General features: G+C 45.9%; 1 protein-coding gene across 2 annotated transcripts in view; it reads left to right on the top strand.

Annotated features, from left to right (window-relative positions):
• The first annotated feature begins 3,735 nt into the window (after positions 1-3,735).
• VIL1 (villin 1) overlaps positions 3,736-18,706 on the top strand; it is a 30,677-nt gene continuing 15,706 nt past the window's right edge. The window contains exons 1-5 of one of the 2 annotated variants that reach the window (XM_082237795.1): positions 3,736-3,828; positions 9,995-10,144; positions 14,048-14,153; positions 15,388-15,462; positions 17,551-17,747. In XM_082237795.1, the coding sequence (XP_082093921.1) occupies positions 10,011-10,144; positions 14,048-14,153; positions 15,388-15,462; positions 17,551-17,747 (512 nt within the window). In that variant the 5' untranslated portion in view covers positions 3,736-3,828; positions 9,995-10,010. Of the gene's footprint in view, positions 3,829-9,994; positions 10,145-14,042; positions 14,154-15,387; positions 15,463-17,550; positions 17,748-18,706 lie in introns of those variants that run through there. The other variant, XM_082237796.1, reaches the window with a different exon arrangement.

Here is an 18,706-nt window from a genome sequence, read left to right as displayed (position 1 = left end):
GTTGTTATGGTTACTGTCTAATTTATATGTCGCTTACTTGTCAAAAGGGCTTCTGAGCAGTTTGAAAGTATAAAGCCAGTTATGAAGGTTTGTTTCCTCACACTTGAACATTCGTTGGCCAACTATTCCCTCCACATTTGAATACTGGAAGCCCTCTGAGAAACTAAGAACACACAGACAGGGTCTAAATTGGCTGTGGCAGGATGAGAAAGATCTTTGGGTCATATTTGGAATATGTCTGGAATTCATCTTGAGTGCTCAGCAGCAAAAAATGGCAAATTATACGTTAGGAATTTTTAGAAAAGGGGTTGAAAATGAAAAAGGCAGGATCGTCAGTATCTTTATATAAGCCTGTAGTGTGGCTGCATTTGCAATGTTGTGCAAAGTCACCTCATCTTTTAAAAATCTCTCATTATAATTGGAAAATATGCACAGAAGAGCAACAAGAATGAAAAAGTTGCCAGACAGTGAGAAATCAAATAAAATGAATGACATATTGATGGAGAACCTGTGGCCCTCCACGTGTTGCCAGACCCCATTTCGCATCTGCGTAATTGGCCAATGGTCAGGAATGATAAGAACTGAAGCCACCAACATCTGGTGGTGGAGGCAGAGCTTCCCAACTTTGGAACTGAACAAACCAAATCCAAATTGACGTGTGTAGAAAGTTCTGGAGGTAACAACTTAAAACCATTGACAAAGTGAGTGACAAGTTATCTGATAATCTGGATCTGGAACTCATTACAGGCAGGATATTTAACCATTTTCCTGATATATTTAGAGGTGGAGAGGGACTGTAGAGCAGTGGTGGAGCATATGCTTTCAATTTGAACTGGACTTTGGGGTGACCTTCAGAAGGACTCAACTGGCCGACAGAAGTAACCCAATTATGCAACAAAGCGGTAAGGGTGCTGGATGGGACTGGATTACAAAAGAAGAAAACAACCACTGACATGGGCCAGGCCATTTTGCACACAGACACACATGCCCCTCCCAGAAAATGATAATAGTTTTACTCCATTACAGAAGAGGGTTCCCTGCTCCTTCTACATCCCCCATATATGTGCACAGCCTCCAAATGTCCTAGTTGGTTTCTGTGTCTCAGAAAAATAGATGAGGAATATGTACCCCTCCATGCATTTTTGGACTCTCAACTCGCAGCTGCCCCAACCAGCATGACCAATAGTCATGGGTGAAGGAAGCTGGAGCCTTAAGAACTTATCTGGCTGGATCAGGCCAATGGTCTGTCTGGTCCAGCACCCTGTGGACTAGCCAGATGCCTGTGGGAAGCCTGCAAGCTAGACCTGAGCGCAGCAGCACTCTGCCCACCTGCCATTCTCAGCAACTAGGATTCAGAGGCATAATGCCACTGACAGTGGAGGCAGAACACAGCCAATGGGGAAGCAACATTTCCCATACCATTGCAAAAGGTGGCATGGTTCCACCTTGACTGTGTCTTAAGTGGTTTGGGGGTGCTGATATGAAAGGTCTTGCAACATTTGTTGCAGAAAGTGGGTGGGCAAGAAAAGGCATGTCCATCAGTCCTAGATGTGTACCCGATGAGGCAGTTGCAGCAACAGGGAGCCCCCCACCCCACCCCCAACCTTCTGCTTATGTATATCTGCCACCCAAAGCTGCGGGCAAGCAGGCGAAGACTACACCTGCGTGTAACCTGTTTCTGCTCCTCCATCTTCAATCCTCTTCTGGTCCTGGGAGACAGGGGAGCAGGAGAGGTGGGGAAACCCTTGACTCCACACCAGTCTGACTTATCTCTTCCTCCTCCTGCCCCTGTTCCTCACTATTCAGTCCTGCAGCAGCTTCTGCTGCTTGACTCTCATCTCCTGGCTGTTACAGGCTCCCCCAGTTCACTGATCCCTGCTTCAAAGTCTGTCTCCAACCCCCCCCCCCTTCTCCCAATGCCCGCTCACCACTATCCAGCCACCAGCCCTCAGTGTCCAGTCAGTCCCTGACAACCACACCAGGGAGAAAGACTGGGATAGAAATTTAACTAATAAATAAAGTTAGTAAAAAAACAAAAACAACAACAGGTAAAGGGTAAAGTTAAAGGACCTCTGACAGACTACTCTGGGGTTGCGGTGCTCATCTTGTTTTACAGGCTGAGGGAGCCGGTGTTTGTCCGCAGACAGTTTTTCTGGGTCATGTGGCCAGCACAACGGAACACCGAAACCAGAGCAGCGCACGGAAACGCCGTTTACTGTCCTGCTGGAGTAGTACCTACCTATTTATCTGCTTGCACTTTTGGGGCGTGCTTTCAAACTACTAGGTTGGCAGGAGCAGGGACCGAGCAATAGGAGCTCACCCTGTCGCAGATATTTGAACAACCGACCTTCTGATCAGCAAGCCCAAGAGGCTCAGTGGTTTAGACCACAGCGCCACCCGCATCAGCTTACTGCTAAGTTGTTGTTGCTGCTTCTCTGTGAGAGAGTTTATGTCCATCATGATGATGAGAGAAGTGATGCATGGTTTCCCTTGCTAAGTAACTTTCTAATTTACAGAAGCTGCCTGAGGGTCTGGACCAGGGGTCTGCAACCTTTAAGACAAAAAGAGCCACTTGGACCCGTTTCCGAAGAAAAAAAACCTGGGAGCCGCAAAACTCGTCATTATAAAAATAACTTTTTTGTCACTTTTTTATTATTTCTTTGTTTGACCCCTCAGATTTACTCCTCCTCATAGAAATAAATGTTAAATTAACAAGTTACCTTTTTGTGTGTGTGTGTTCTTCACTCCCCTTCAAAACAGTGACCAGCGTACATGCCCCCTTTCAATGCAGTGACCAGCGTACATGCCCCTTACAATGTAGCGGGCGGGAAGGTGACGTCGGGACGGTGCATGACTAACGCACGCACCGCCCCCATGCGACATCACAGCCAGTACAGCGCCCGCCACAGTGGGGAGTGTCGGGGTGCACAATGCGCCTCCTCCCCTCGCTAGTATCCGCCCCGGAGCCGCAGCAAAGGTGTAAAAGAGCCACATGCGGCTCCGGAGCCGCGGGTTGCAGACCCCTGGTCTGGACCCAACAATCCTACAAGCTTGATTGTCCCTCTTTGCACCTGTTTGGGAGTCTGGGTGCAATGGTTTAATCCACCATGCCTCTGAAGAATCCATGCTCAGAATACAGAACCAGGAATCAGCTTCAGCCACTTCAAGGCATTTTGCTGCCCCTGCCCCTAATCAAGGGCCATAGTACCCAAGGCCAGTACAGAAGTTACTTTTGCACCTAAAGCAAAAATAAAAAAATCTGTAGCCCTTTTATGACACCACAAAGCAGCTGCCTAAAGCAGATGCCTCCCTCTGCCTAATGATAGGGCCAGTCAAGTGAAGAGGGATGGTTCAGCCTTGAAGTTTTATCCCTGCACATTCAGTTCATCTTTTCTATTGTGCTTTGGATCTAACCCATTAGTTCCACCCAGAGGCTGCAAAAAGGCCAATTTTCTTCATCTTGTTTGTTTGTTCCTCAGTCTCTGTCTGGCTCTGTTCCTCCTAGTTAGGCTTGACTTGGCCTTTGTTTTCTCTGTTCTCTCTCCCCCCCCCCCAACTGCATGAGCTTCTGTCTTCCCCATACCGCCTTTTAAATAGTGTTTGCTGGAATCCAGCTCATTGGGGGCCACAAAGGGGGGTGTTAACTGGCTGTCTACTGGAGCAGGAATAATCCATGCCTAGGCTGCTGGCTTTGCCACCCTCCCTCACCCAGACCGTTCTGCTTCTCCCACACAGACTAGGGCATAGCAACAACAACCAGCAACAAACTACAGAACCGAATTAATAATTGGGGGTATTAAAAATATTTGGCATCTGGTCCTGCATCAGGTAAGCTCTGAGGCTGTTGTCTTTGCACCGAAGGGGTCATGAGCTGGAATGTCAGAAGGTGGGGCAGGTAGGATTGCCAACTTATTCGCTGGCCACTGTAGCTGTCTCTCTGGAAAACAGCTTAGGATCCAGACAGTCAGTGGTGATGTTTATCTCTTTGCTGTGAAAAGCTTCACCTTCTGATTTCTTCATATCAAGCTGTTGTTAACATCACAAGAGCAGGCCAGGCTGTTTTTTGTTTACTTGTGAGTTGGCAACCAATGGGTTGGTCAGATGGCAATCATTGGAAAACTTTTCTGCCTTTTGAAGAGATGGTGATTGGCAGCAGCTCTCCAGGGTTTCAGACAGGGGGCATTACCAGCCTTTTCTGGGGATGCTGGGAATTGAATCTGGAACTTTCTGCATACAAATCAGAGGCTCTATCACTAAACTACAGCCCTTCCACCATACATTGCTAGAGGCTCTTTGCTCACTATGCAATATTAAATCATATTGACAGCCGACAACTCACCTTGTATTGACTTCTGAAAGTGGACATCTTAGTACATGGATAATAAGTTTTACTTTTTATTTTTAATGTATGCCTCACTTTTTCATCCTTGAGAGGTTTAAACTGGTGTTTGCTATGCAAGAAAGAAAAGAAAAAGAAAGAAATTTATTCTGGTTGCGCTAATTACAGAATAGTGGCAACTCAGAAAAATAATCAGCACCATTACTTATCTGAATAGACAGTTATGGGATGGGATGGTGGAGAAGCAGTTCATTCAGACAGCATTTTGAAAAGCACCCAAATAGGAACTATGTTTTAACAAGCAGGAAATAGGGGTCATTGGAGGACATGCATTTTTGTTGAGATGTTGCAGGTATTTAAAAGATTCTTATGTGGGAGACACGGGTTGAAAAGCTGAGTTAGGCACAAGTGAAGCCCATCATCACAGGAGTGGGTGACCAAACAGGGGTCCAGACTGCCAGGGCAAAGAGGAGACAGGCAGGCCTGACTGCAGAAACAACTCAAGTAGAAGCGGCTCCATTGTATGCCACATAGCAGCCAATTCCTAGGAGCTGTGGGGGCTTTGGTCCCTGCAATAAAATATTTTAGGGGGCTGGGCCCCCACAAAGGTGATGGGCATTGTCATTCAAATGGTGTGTGTGCACCATGTCATGTGATTGATTATGCAGGGTGGGGCTTACCTAGGCCCCCACAATATGTTATTCTAGTTAGCACCCCCGGTATGCCATATCTTCAATGTAGCCACTGAAGCATCAGCATGCCATTTGAGAGTTGTGCTCCAGCAGTTTCTGCAATGGATTGAGGGATGTGCACCCGTCAAATTAATGGAAATGCAGCAAAGCATTTCACCCTGGGATTTCTCCATCACCCATTTTCTTAAATGAGGGGGCTTGACCCAACAGTCATTATCTGGAACACACACACCCACCCACCCACCCACCCACCCACCCACACATCCAAGGCAGGAATATATTCTAAAGGTCTAAGAAGCATGAGCAGAATGAGGAAACTAGAAGATGCATTCATTTACCATAATGCAAAAGGATTAAACTAACGCAGTAATGTTTAAATGGCAAAAAATATTCCCCCCACCATTCACAATTGATCATTGTAATGTAGTGTTCTGCACTGTGTTTAACAAAGGCCAATTCATAGCTGTAGATGCAATTGCCAGGTTGTTGGTTGATAGGGTTGTCTTCAAGGATAGAGACTGCATCCCTATGGAACCAAGACACTATCTGATGTTTGACGATTCATACTCCTGAGCTATTGCATAATTATTAGAAAAATACTGCTAGTAGGAGTTGTAGTAACAGTAATTGCTTAAGAAATATAGTTGGGTTAATTGGGGCCTTGAAGCAGAGGTGGGAAACCTGTGACCCTTCGGAGGGTCTTGCACTCCAATTCCCATTAGCTCCAGGCAGCAATTGAGGCCTGTATATTAATACTCTGTGTTTTATCAACACACGCCTAGAGAAGATGAAGGAAGGGAGCTGGTAGCTGAGTTAGTCTGAGAGGGTGCCTTGAATAAATATCTAAACTGGCTAAACTGTCCAAGCAGCCAGAAGCACAGCTGGAGAAGTTTTGGAGTACAGAGATATATTGTCCCTAACAGCCGGACTGAGTTGTGGGAATATTTGGCTGAGGTAGTGTCAGAGGGTAGTGGCAGCAACCGTGCCTCTTGAGTCTTCAGAAACAGTCAACACTTTTAAGACCCCAATGTGAGTATCAGTAGTCCCTCGTGTACACAGTGTCCCTTTAATAAGCCAAAAATCTTAGTTCAAGATGTGGGTGTCCTAAGATTACTAAAGGTAAAGGTAAAGGTACCCCTGCCCGAACGGGCCAGTCTTGACAGACTCTGGGGTTTGTGCGCCCATCTCACATCTATTGGCCGGGGGCCAGCGCTGTCCGCAGACACTTCCGGGTCACGTGGCCAGCGTGACAACGCTGCTCTGGCGAGCCAGAGCCGCACACGGAACGCCGTTTACCTTCCCGCTGGTAAGCGGTACCTATTTATCTACTTGCACCCAGGGGTGCTTTCGAACTGCTAGGTGGGCAGGCGCTGGGACCGAGCAGCGGGAGCGCACCCCGCCGCGGGGATTCGAACCGCCGACCTTTCGATCGGCAGGCCCTAGGCGCTGAGGCTTTAGCCCACAGCGCCACCCGCGTCCCAAAAATATGGAACGCTTCACGAATTTGCGTGTCATCCTTGCGCAGGGGCCATGCTAATCTTCTCTGTATCGTTCCAATTTTAGTATATGTGCTGCCGAAGCGAGCACCCTAAGATTACTACACATGCTCTAATTCCTTTATCCCTCCAAGGCACTGCAAAAGATGATAGTCCACAGGCCAGGGGCAGAGTCGACATCATAAATGGTTTCTCTTCTCCATATACTGTTTGTTTTCCCTCAAGCGATAAAAGTAATAAAAGTAGGAAATTGCTTGTTAATATTTGAATAAGCTGCTGAGGATCAGCTAGGTAATAGGGAACAGACTTTCTTCTGTTCATCTGAAACCACTGGTATTCTCCTAAATAAGACCACTCCAGTATCTTCCCCTTACCCACGAGTATCCTAGATCCTGGCCTTCCTGTCAGTAACCTTGTCAGTAACCAGATGTGGCAAACCTTCAGCCATCCAGATGTTGTTGAACTACAACTCCCATCAGCCCCAGCAAGCAGGGCCAATGGCCAAGGATGATGGGAGTTGTACTTCAGCACCATCTAGAGGGCCAAATGTTTCAGTCATAGGATTGCCATATCTTGAAGAGCAAAAAAATCAGACAGCCCATGCCCGAGCGCCTGCGCCCAAGCCGCCACCCTCCCCCCAAAAAAAACAAAAGAGCAAAAATTCCAGACATTCCTTTTTAAAATGTAAAAATCCCCCCAGATGGGTATGTTGGCCCCCCCAAAAGAGGACGCGTCCAGGATTTCCCAGAGGTATGGCAAGCCTATTCAGTCACCTGTCCTACAAGATTTTTCCTCTTTGCCCTGCATGGAATCGTGTTCTTACAAATGATGCCTATATGATGTTTTCATCTGTGTTAGGCTGATGCAATAGTTCAATGAGCTGGAGCGGTGCCAGGGGTAGAATGTGGGGCTGACCATGGAGTAAGATATGGGTTGAAATCTGCAGTTGACAAGCTCAATGGAAACAAATAAGCAGCCAGTGAAGCAACTTCCAAATGAGCAGGATTTGTTCCTTAGGACAGGAACCTTTTAACAGCATGGCTGCTTTATTTAAACTAACTGACATTCCTTAAAACATATTCAAAGGCATCCCCATATATAACACATTGTGGTAATCAAGGCTGCTGGTTACCAGAGTGTGCTTTTCTGCATGTGACTCTGCTGTCCGGTGGTGTTGGTGATTTATTTTCAGTGGTTGCTTTGAAGACTGGGACTTTGTGCTCTGGGAGGGGCTGTTTCCTCCTCCCACCCTCTACCTATTAGCACTGCAGATGCAAGAATCTCATCTGCTCCTCTCTTTCCCATGCCCCTCCCACTCATAGCAGCTTGGGAGGTGGGGGAGGTGGGGAAATTTACACCGAGGAAAGAGTTACATGCCCTGTCCTGGAGCAACAGGATAACGGGCACCACACCCTTGTCCTTGATCTTCAGAACCACTCAGTGGGGTTGCCAGTTAGCAAAACAGTAGCCATGGGAGAGCCTAATTGTAGATTTCCCTTTCAGGGCTGGTTTGGGCCGGAGGAGGATGAAATTATTTTAAGTTACAATGCTGTTCTGAGCATTGCTTATGAGAGTCCTGATCGTTTCCACCAATCAATCGCTTATCGCTTGGCATTTCCTTATAAGCAAATACAGAGTCTTGGGCTGGGGTGGTGTTTGGTTTTTTTTATGGTGGGTTATTGTTATTGTTGCTCTTGGGTGTTGTTGGTTTTTTTGTATCTTTATTTTAGATCTTGAGATTTATTTATGACTACTTTTGTTATGGGATGTGGGTGGCTCTGTGGGTAAAACCATAGAGCCTAGGGCTTGCCTATCAGAAGGTTGGCGGTTCGAATCCCCGCGATGGGGTGAGCTCCCGTTGCTCGGTCCCTGCTCCTGCCATCCTAGCAGTTTGAAAGCACGTCAAAGTGCAAGTAGATAAATAGGTACCACTCCAGCAGGAAGGTAAACGGTGTTTCTGTGCGCTGCTCTGGTTCACCAGAAGCAGCTTAGTCATACTGGCCACATGACCCAGAAGCTGTACACCGGCTCCCTCAGCCAACAAAGCGAGATGAGCGCCACAACCCCAGAGTCATTTGCGACTGGACCTAATGGTCAGGGGTCCCTTCTTTTCCTTTTGTTATGTTGTAGTTAACCTTTCTTTTCCATGTTGTAAGCTGCCTTGATTGTGGCTTGAACTGTGGATTGAAAATTGTTAAAACTCCTTCCCTTCTAGTACATTGTCAATTAGGTAGATAGGAATGAGCGGTTGACAGCAGGAGTTGTATTGGAGAGAGATTTATTTCTGCTAGCTCAACAGCAGAGATAAGATAAATCGAGCGTTTCCCCAGAGCCATAAAAAGATCACTGCCAGAGTAAGAGAAGGCCTTTGGCCCTTCACGGGGTCACTGACAGCTGTTAATCGCATGGTTAGAGCCGTAGGATGACTGAGGGAGACTTTCGGAGCTAGGTGTGGCTGTAAAGGAAGATATTGCTTCTGCCACGAGTAGAAGGGCACTTCCAGATGGGCTGCTGTGTAATGTGTACAAAGCTGGGGAGCCCATTCCATGTTTTGTGTGTGTTCCCAGTTCACCAGGGTCAGGAGGAGTTAGCCATGTCACACAATCTCCCACGCAAGGATGAATGTTCACCAGACAGGTGGTCTGGAAGTTCCCTAAGTTTTATAAGAGAACTCATCCACACAGACTATCCAATCACATGCCTTCTGATTGGAGATGAAACATGATTATGAAAATAAATTTAATTATGACTCTTCAGAATGTATATGAATTATAAGTGCATCTTAATGTGCAACATTAACTGGCTGAAGGACAATTAAATTTGAAAATTTAAGATGAGCATGCCATACCCTACAGGGTTTTTTATGACTGTGTGCAAGGATCACCCTATGCTCCCTGCAGAATGGACAGTTGGTGCTGACTGATGTTGGGGGTAAAAGATAGAATGTGTTTAGAAGAAGGGTGCATTTCAAAAAGTCAACGGATTGCTGGCTCACTGTTAATAATACTTTCCCACTATTCCCCTACCCCCGTCCCCCACATCTACAAGCCTGGTGCATTGATTGTGATATATTTCCACCTGCATCCTAATTTGTTGCCAAAACTTGCTGTCATTTTTAAGAATCAAAACTGCAAAGGTTTGCCCAGTTCTTTCTTCCAATGTTTCTATTTGTCGACTCTCTTTCCTTGGAGGGTTTTAAGCAGAGGTTAGGTGGTCATGGATGCTTTCGTTGAGATTCCGGCATTGTAGGAGGTTGGGCTAGGGTTGCTATATTTCAAAAAGTGAAAGTGAGCTTTTTAAATGAACTTCGCTGAAATGTACTAAACCGACATGGACTGCCATGCACCTGGACATTTCAGCAATTTCCGCTCAGGTGTGCGCACACATGGGGAGTGAGATGAGGCTCGTGGGCCAATGCTCGTGTGTCAAAGGACCTTGGGCTCACTCTGCCATTCTTCCGTTCTTAGACACAATTGCCCTTATATGGCGAAGGCAGGTGGCGATGGCATTCCGTGCCGAGGGAAGGAGGGTCCAAAGGTCACCCCGCTGCTTGCTCTGTTCAGGCACAGTCCGTCTCCAAGGTGCTGTGTGCCCACCAAACAGACACCGCAGCAAAGGTAAGGAGGTGGTTCCGGGGAGATCCAGGGCCTGCTTTGGACTCCCATCTGTCCTTGCTCTAGCCCTCAGCTTCATGTCAGCATTGTCTTGCCCAGAGCAGCCTTCTCCAGGCTGATGCCTTCTAGATCTTTGGGGGTAGCAGAATGTGCAGGCGAAAGCGGATGGCAGCTGTAGTCTAAAAGACGAGGAGAGCACCAGCTTGAAGAAGGCTATCCTAGGAGAAGATAGCAAGCAGCCTCCTCCCCACCCCACCCCTGCTTAGTCTGGGTGGCTTTTCTTGTAAAATGATTTCAGGTTTCTGAGGGGCGAGAAGAGGTTCTGAGCCTTTATAGTGAAGCTAGGGTCCAGGACCCCAATTTCAAGGTTTCTCCTGAGGCAAAAATGATGCTTATGCCTCCTGCTTGGACTGAACTCATTTTTCTATGGACACACTGCATGAGGTTAGAGTTGTGAAGACTGGGGGGGGGGAGTGGGAACATTTTAGGGGAAATTAAATTTGGTTCTTCACATTTCTGCAGCAATTTGTGCTTTAAAAAAATCCTCATAAAAATTATTCAGCATTTTTGTGCGAATTTCTCCTAAGAAACACATTTTTACATGCAGTTTTCACCAATGTGCACATTGTTTTTGCAACTAATTTCCCCTAACGTAATGCCTTCTTGTATCTTATTTCCACTAATATATTCATTTTTATGCTCATTTCCCCCTAGCACACATTTGGGTAAACGCTGGAGAACTGCATTACAAAATTTGGGAAAGTGTGGATTTTGAAGGGTGGCGGTGTTTCAGTCTCATATTATTTCAGAAAGTGTGATTCTGATCAGTTCAGTTTTTAAAAGTGTTAATAGGAACCAGGGGGCATTGTGGATCCAGAGCAAATTGCTGAAGAAATGTGAAGAACTGCATGAGAGTGCCCAGTTGTTGAGCAGCAAAACGGGAACATAAGACATTGATCCTAGAAAGGCACCAATGGCTGCCTGTGAGCTACTGGGCCCAATTCAAGGCTTTGTATTAGCTTGCGAAGCTTTAAATGGCTCAAGGCCCAAGTACCCACAGGAGTGCCTCTATATCAGCGGATCTAGTCTTTAAGATAGGCAAGAGAAGCTCTCACTCATGTGCCTTGCTAGGATTAATCTCTGATATGCTTTCCCCTGCCTATCTTAAAGACACATGGCAGAGCCTTCTTCACTGTGGCACCCTGACTATGGCACTCTCCTCCCCTTAGAGCTGTGGTTCTCCTCCTTGTTTAACATTTAAGCATCAGTTAAAGATGCATCTGTTTACTTAAGCCTTAGCAGAATGAAGGCATGCTAATTGTGTCTGGCTGTTAACCAGAAGGTTGGTGGTTCAAGCCCACCCAGGGACTGCTATGGATTCCTGCATTGCAGGGGGTTGGACTAGATGACCCTTGGGGTCCCTTCCAATTCTACAGTTCTATGATCCTAATGCTGGTTTTGTGATTGTGCTATAGTTTTTTAAATGTTGAGGTACTTGTGTTAGTATTTCAATTATTTTGACTGGATTCTGTTGTTTTTAAACTTTTATTACATATCCCTCTCAGCTCCTTTTAATGGAACAGGGATAAAAAATGCAATCAATTAATTGATAAAAACACAAATCTGCCTTATACCTGATCAAACCATTGGCCCATCTAGGCCTGTATTTGCTGTGCCAGGATTGGAAACTTGTGGTCCTTCAGATGTTGCACCTCCCATCACCTTTGGTCACTGGCCATGCTGACTGGTGCTGATGGGAGCTGCAGCTCATCATCATCTACTGTAGAGAGCATAAGGATTCCTGGTCTTAGGCAAGTCTTTCTAAGCTCTGCTCTTTGAGACTCCAACCGGAGACTGCCAGGCATTTGGTTCGCAAGCCATGTGTGCTGCCATTGAGCTATGGCCCCTTCCTGCAAACCTGAAATCACGTTTCATGTTCATTGCCCAATTTAACATATTCATCTTAAAACCCATTGCCTGGAAGTGAAATCTGTGGCAGTGATGTAGAGTGAAGGGATAAATGGAAATCCCTTTTCCAAGCCTTCTCAAGTTCTCAAATCCAGAGCTGTCTGCATGCATAGCACTTAAAAAAATAAAAAGGGTTTGAACCAAGATATCCCAAATTCTGATGAAAGCTGAATTATGCAAAATGTTGGGTTTTGTTTTGTTTTACATAATTTATTTTGCTTTTGCTAATCATGAAGAGGAGCAAGGAACCCACACAGAAGTCCTCTTCCGCAATGACCCTTAAAAATCTAATTCAGTCGATTTTCTAACTTCTAATCTTCATAGCATTTTTTCCAACATAGTTCCAAGCATAGCTCTGCAATCTTAAGGTTTTGAAAGCTGCTTTCCCCTTAAGCAAATCTTAAGATTCTTTCAGAAGCTGACTTCTGTGACCAATGATATGTCCAATGGCTTTTCTGCATTTCTGCCTGCATGCGTACAGGCCTGCTATAAATTGCCGATAAGCATTCAGATTTTAGCACCAGGCAGAGAAATTACAGGTGTGCATCACCTCTATGGACTTTATGATTTACGTGCCTGAGCTAGACTGCACTGCACTCCCTAATATCCTGAGCTGGTCTGTGGAAAGTGACTGCTGCCTTTTTCACCCCTTAAAAGCCAAACTTAGCTGACTAGGAAAATACCTGGAGCTCAAGTGAAGAGGAGCTGGAGAGCTGGGCATGTATTTTGTTATGAGAGGCAGGTTTAGGTTTGAATCGCAGCAAATTGTTTTCCCAGGGCACCAGTTTCCCTAAGATTTGCATAGGTTAATTCATGTGCATAGATTCAAATTTAGAAACCATTACTACAATTTAAATTGAAATAAAGTACATCTCACCATATTGGAGAAGACTTTGATCAGGTGACCTGTGTGTGCCTGCTTAGTATGTCTGTCATCCAGGTGCTCACTTTGGATGGGCAACTTCAAGGTCCAATTCTGCTGTCCCTTCTGGAGATTATTTCTCTTTAAACTGGGCTTGGACTGGCCTGTCCTCAGATGATAACTCTTTACTGTGTAAAGTAGGACACATGGCTCCATCCTACTCACTGTGGGGATGAAGGGGGCTGGGGCTCATGCCCTCTCTCCCTCAACCGTTCTCTCACATACTCTTCGGCTCAGTTCCCACCATCTCCATGTCGCTCAGAGAGCTGCTTCTGGTCAGTGTTGACAATACTGAGCTAGATGGACCAAATATCTTACTCAGTAACTTCCAATGTTTCTGTTCCTACACCTACTCACTTGTTCTCTCACTCTGTCTTCTGGAAATAGGAAATAAACTTAAAGGAAATCAGCTGTGACATCCTTGGCAATGTTGAAAGCATGTGTGTACATACATAATTACTCATTCAGGAGACACAGGTTTAAGGCTGATTTCCCACCAGCTGTAAAAATCTTTACCTTTCATTTGAGTGAACCCAAACAATGTTTTTGGTAATAATAACGTTGTAATAACAAGTCTTTTGGCAAGAGCTGAATTAGTTTGACTTAAGCAAAGCCCTTGGGCTTTTGACACAGACATCACAAGATCTCAGTTCATCTGCATGGTAGTTAAAATGTCTAGTTTCCTTTAAGCTAGCTACCAACTGGTTAGTTCCGCTCTAAATTATTGCGAGGAGAAATTAGATCTAGGAGTTCTCTAGCAGCTCAGGTTGAGCAAAGTCCTAAAGCACAGCAGTGTGAACCATCTTAATACTTCCCCTTTAGCAAACTTTTAGGAATGCAATCTGAATGAATGCAAGGAGTAATAGTCTGGTTTTCTTAACAACATTAATGTGGAGGTGGGGAGTAGCGATGTGAAGTTTGGGGTCCGAGCATAGACCATTCTTCTGCAATATTTAAACACTGGTTGGTTGTAACCTGGCTACATTGCTAATGAACTTTCCCATTCCTAAGGGCAGATCCCCCCACAAAACATTGACCATCACCATGTCAGCAGAGCTTAGTGCCAAAGTGACCAGGACTCTGAACAAAACCACACCCGGACTCCAGATATGGAGAATTGAGGTGAGTGTTTGTTTAAGTATGTGGTAGTATAAAGGTGAGAAAGAGACCAGCATTTGGAGGCATGTCTCGGTATGTGTTTCTTCTCTTCCCATGATTCCATCTTCTCCTGGGATCTCCTGCCTTTTAAAGGAGAAAGAGGGGAAGCTGAAACACAATTCACTCTAGATCAGGAGTGGGGGGGGGGGATGTCAGGCCTGGGGGGCCAAATGTAGCCCCCATGGCTTCTCTACCTGGCCTCAGAACTCTCCATGGGCCACACTACTCACTGGTTCTGCTCTGCATCCTGAGTGTTTTTGCCTGGCTGGAATGTGTTCTTGAACTCGAATAATGCTGCTTCCTTGCCTGTGTGGAGGATACAAAGGGGTGTATGGATATGTGGTTCTATATGGAGCCTTCAGTCCCTGTCATGGTGGGGAGGAAAGGCGGGGTGTGTGTCTGTGTGAATGTGTAGAAACTAGCAAAGGAAAAAACAAATTTGTTGCTCCACCCAGTTTTTGTCTCTGGCCCTCCCCACAACTGGCAACAGCTGTGGCCCTCAGGCTGCAAAAGGTTTCCTAGCCCTGCTCTAGACTCCCAGCTCAGTGTTGCAGAGTCCTTGTATTGAATCTCCTATTCTGAGGGCCAAACTAGATTGATATTAATTATATAAATGCAATTGATGTGCACGAAGTAGCAGCTATGGGAGAGGCTGGTCAGCATTAGGATCACACAAGGGGAGAGGGGGTTAATCCTTTCACTTACAGCCATGGTCCCAAACCCAAATACTCCCTGATCCAGAAGCTGCTGTAAGCACTGGGAAGCCTCCACCAGCTGAGCTGGGGCACAAGAAGGTGTCACAGCTGGCCATAATTGGGGGGATTTCCTCCCAATGCAAATAGCAGTTTTGGATGATGGATTTTCATCAAGACTGCAACAGGGGAGGATAGGGTTAATCCCCCCCTTCCCCTCCTGTTCTTTGATCCTGATAATTATTGTTTCTCTTCATCTGTGGTTCTACCCTGAGCTATGGCCTGTCCTCAGAAGACTGAGGTGATGGGATTTGGCAAAACTAAAAAAAAGTAAAGTGATGGGACTTGGTAAAAAATAGGCTATTGAAGGAAGGAAGGCAGGACAAATGTTTAAAAATGAAGATAAAGGCAGGAAGAATGTTCTTTACACAACACAAGGGTGTGTGATGATCTTTAGTACTGTATATAATTCCAGCTAATTCCACCCCACCCCCCTTCCCTTCCAGAATATGGAGATGGTGCCTATTCCACCAAAAACATATGGGAACTTCTACGAAGGAGATGCTTATATCATTCTCTCGGTAAGAGGAATTAAGAATGGTGGAGGCCTTTGTGTCACTACGCTTGATGGGACAAAACAGCTGGAGAAAAGGACAAGGCTCAGCCCAAGAAAAAAGCGGGAACTTGCCTCATGTAAAGTATGGGAGGTGCACCATGGAGCATGATGAGGCCAAAGAAGGATACTTCAAGGGAAGGCTCTATGTGGCTAGGAGTAAATGGACTCCAGTCCTGTCAAACTTACGTATACAGTAGGCTACCACCCTAAAGGCCGCACTAAGTTGCTATTACTTAGATTTTAACAACAGCAGCAACAACATTAATACGTAATTTTTGAAGTCAGGAGCGGCTTCCAGAGATGGGCTGTCTTCAGCATTAGGACCGCATTATGTGCCTTCAGACCAGGGCTGGCCCTACCATTGGGCAAAGTGACCATCTCAGGCAGCAGATGCTGGGGAACAGCAGCAGCAACCCCCTCTGCCACTCACTAACCATTCTCTTCTGTAAGAGGATAGCAATGATTCCTTTCCCGGCCTCCTCTAAACTACCAGTAGTCTGCTGCCTTAGGTGCGTTAGAGGGCGCAGGAAGCCGCTTTATATTGAGTCAGACCAATGGTCCATCTAGCTAAATATTGTTGATGTTGACTGGCAGTGGCTCTCCAGGGTTTCAAACAAGGGATCTTTCCCATCCCTGCTTGAAGATGGCAGGGATTGAACCTGTGACTTTTTGCAGGCAAAGCAGGTGCTTTATCCCTATGGCCATTCCCCTAACACTGTCCCATGACCAGCGTTAAAGTCATATTCAGTTGCCAGTGATTCACGCCACTTTGTGCATCCAAAAATGTCTGGGTTTGCTGTATTCATTTGTTCAGCATCTGTTGCAATGGCTTTGCTTACCTCTCAAATATCACCTATTAGCATAAGCAAGGCAAGTTTGGGGTTTTAAACAATTACCCACTTTATTGATTTAATAAACAGGACCAGTTATTACCCTAGTTGGAGAGTCAGGTGGTTTAAATACCTTTTGAGAGCTGATGTCGCATGGTAGGTAAGAAAAGACATGGAGCTCTGAATGAAAACATTGCCAGTTCCATTCTGCCATGATCTTATAATAAGGTGGGCTTAAGCGTCACTCCTTCTCAGTTTAGGGATAACAAGATAAAGTACACTTCATTCTCAAGTGATACATAAAATCCTAAGTATTTTTTATTTTGTTGCTGATCTATTTTAAAGCTTGCTTCATTTCAGAGCTGTTTTTATATTAGCTGCTTTAACACAGTCACTTAATTTCATGTTTTTTTAATTGCTGTTCTTGCATTTCTGCGTATTGGAAGCTGCCTTGAAAGCTGGTTTTGGTCAAAAGGTAGGGTCAATATAAAACAATAAATAATACAGTATTTCACATCCTACCCTCCCATTCCCAACCCTTCTCTGTTCTCATGCCCTGCCTGTTTGTGAACACCTGTATCGTCGTACTGCACGTATTCTGGATAACTGGATAATGGCATACGGTTTGGATATGAGGATAAGGCATGGGTAGATGAATGACCTGAGTGGGTAGATCAAAGCAGAACTCCTTGCAAGAACCCTGCTCCTCTGTGTGATATATGTTATATTTTTTTATAAAAATTTTTATTGGTTTTACAAAGTTTTTAAAGACAAACAAACATATAAAAAGACATACAAACACGTATAGTTTCATAACTGTGTGATATATGTTATAGAAGGAGGATAAACATTGCAAGGTTTCTAAGAGAACAGAACAGCTCCATCCTCAAAGATGTCTGCTTGCTTTCTGGCCTTGAAATGTCACAGCGTGACTTTTCTTAATGTTTTTGCTTTTGTTTTAGAATTAGCTGCTTTCCCCATTGCTTTTACTTTCAGCACAGATCCGGGGATAGGATAGTGATACTGATCCGCCCATGCATGCGGAAACTCTTTTGTGTTTGAGAGTAGAGATCTGAGTCAATGCTCCTTTCTAGTAGGTGGACTTGGAGAGCTGAGTGTGTGAATCAAAATGCCCAGCATTGTGGCATTGACTGAGCGCCATAGGACAGAGAGGTCTCTGCAATTTTGGTGGGCCTGCTAACCAGCTTCAATTTTCCAACTAGACGCATAAGACTGGGAACAACTTCACCTACGACGTCCACTTCTGGCTGGGCAGTTCATCATCTCAGGATGAGCAGGGCTCAGCTGCCATCTACACTACCCAGATGGATGACTACCTGGGAGGAGTAGCCGTACAGCATCGTGAGGTCCAGGGCTACGAAAGTGACGCCTTCCGGAGCTACTTCAAACAGGGGCTAATGTATGTAATGCTCCTTATTGCCTTCTGGTGGCTGATCCAGGCAATGACAGCTTCTTATTCTTTGAGCCACTTTACATTTTTATGTGTTGTGCCTGAGACACATGCTAGGTAGTCTCAATTGGCAATGGCTCCTCCGGTACATGTCCACTGTGTGTTTAGAAACACACCAGCCCTTCCAGTGTTTCCTATAGGTACTTGACAACTCTTGAAATAAATAAAAAATCTGGATATCTGGGTGGGGCCATGTGGGCCGAGGGGACAGGGCTTAGAGCCAGTTCAGTGATAGTGCTGGGGAATGAAGCCCAGCAGATTTTGACGAATCCCTGCAGGCAGCCTAGCACAAAGCAATCTATTTCCCTAAAGTGAGCAGCTGGAGGAAAAGGGGCAGCTGGGAGGAACTGGAGATAAATGGTCAAAAGCAAAAACAGTCAGGGACAGAAACAGTGCTGTCCTTACTACAAAGTAGTTGTTTCCAGGGACGCGGACTTATAAAAAATATTGGGGGGGGCCCGGGAAAGCTCGTGAAATGCAAATAAGCTCATGAATATGCAAATAAGCTCATGAATATGCAAATAAAGTGGCGCCGCCCCCTCGTGAGCGAATAGGGGAGAGCGTGCTGCTGCCTATTAATCAGCTCCGGAACAGCTGATATGCGGGAAACCTGGGGCTAGAGGCAGGAGCCCCCGCCCCCGGGGATTCCCTAATCTCGCGGGGGACGGCCGGGGCTCTCCGGCTAGGGCGCGCAGCTGGCTGGCTGGCTGGCGAGGGAGCAGGTGGGGAGGAGGCGGGGGACGGCGGCGGCGCTCTGCTGGAAGGGCGCCCGAGATTATTGGGGGGGCTGAGCCCCCCCCAAAATTTTTTTGAGGGGGCTCAAGCCCCCTCAAGCCCCATGGAGTCGGCGCCTATGGTTGTTTCAAAGTGGCAGATTCCAGAGAGGGTTCCATTGCACTACCTTTCTT

Source organism: Podarcis vaucheri (assembly GCF_965113315.1).
Source record: "Podarcis vaucheri genome assembly, chromosome: 1".
Lineage (NCBI taxonomy): Eukaryota > Metazoa > Chordata > Lepidosauria > Squamata > Lacertidae > Podarcis > Podarcis vaucheri.
This window is presented reverse-complemented; position numbering and strand designations above follow the sequence as displayed.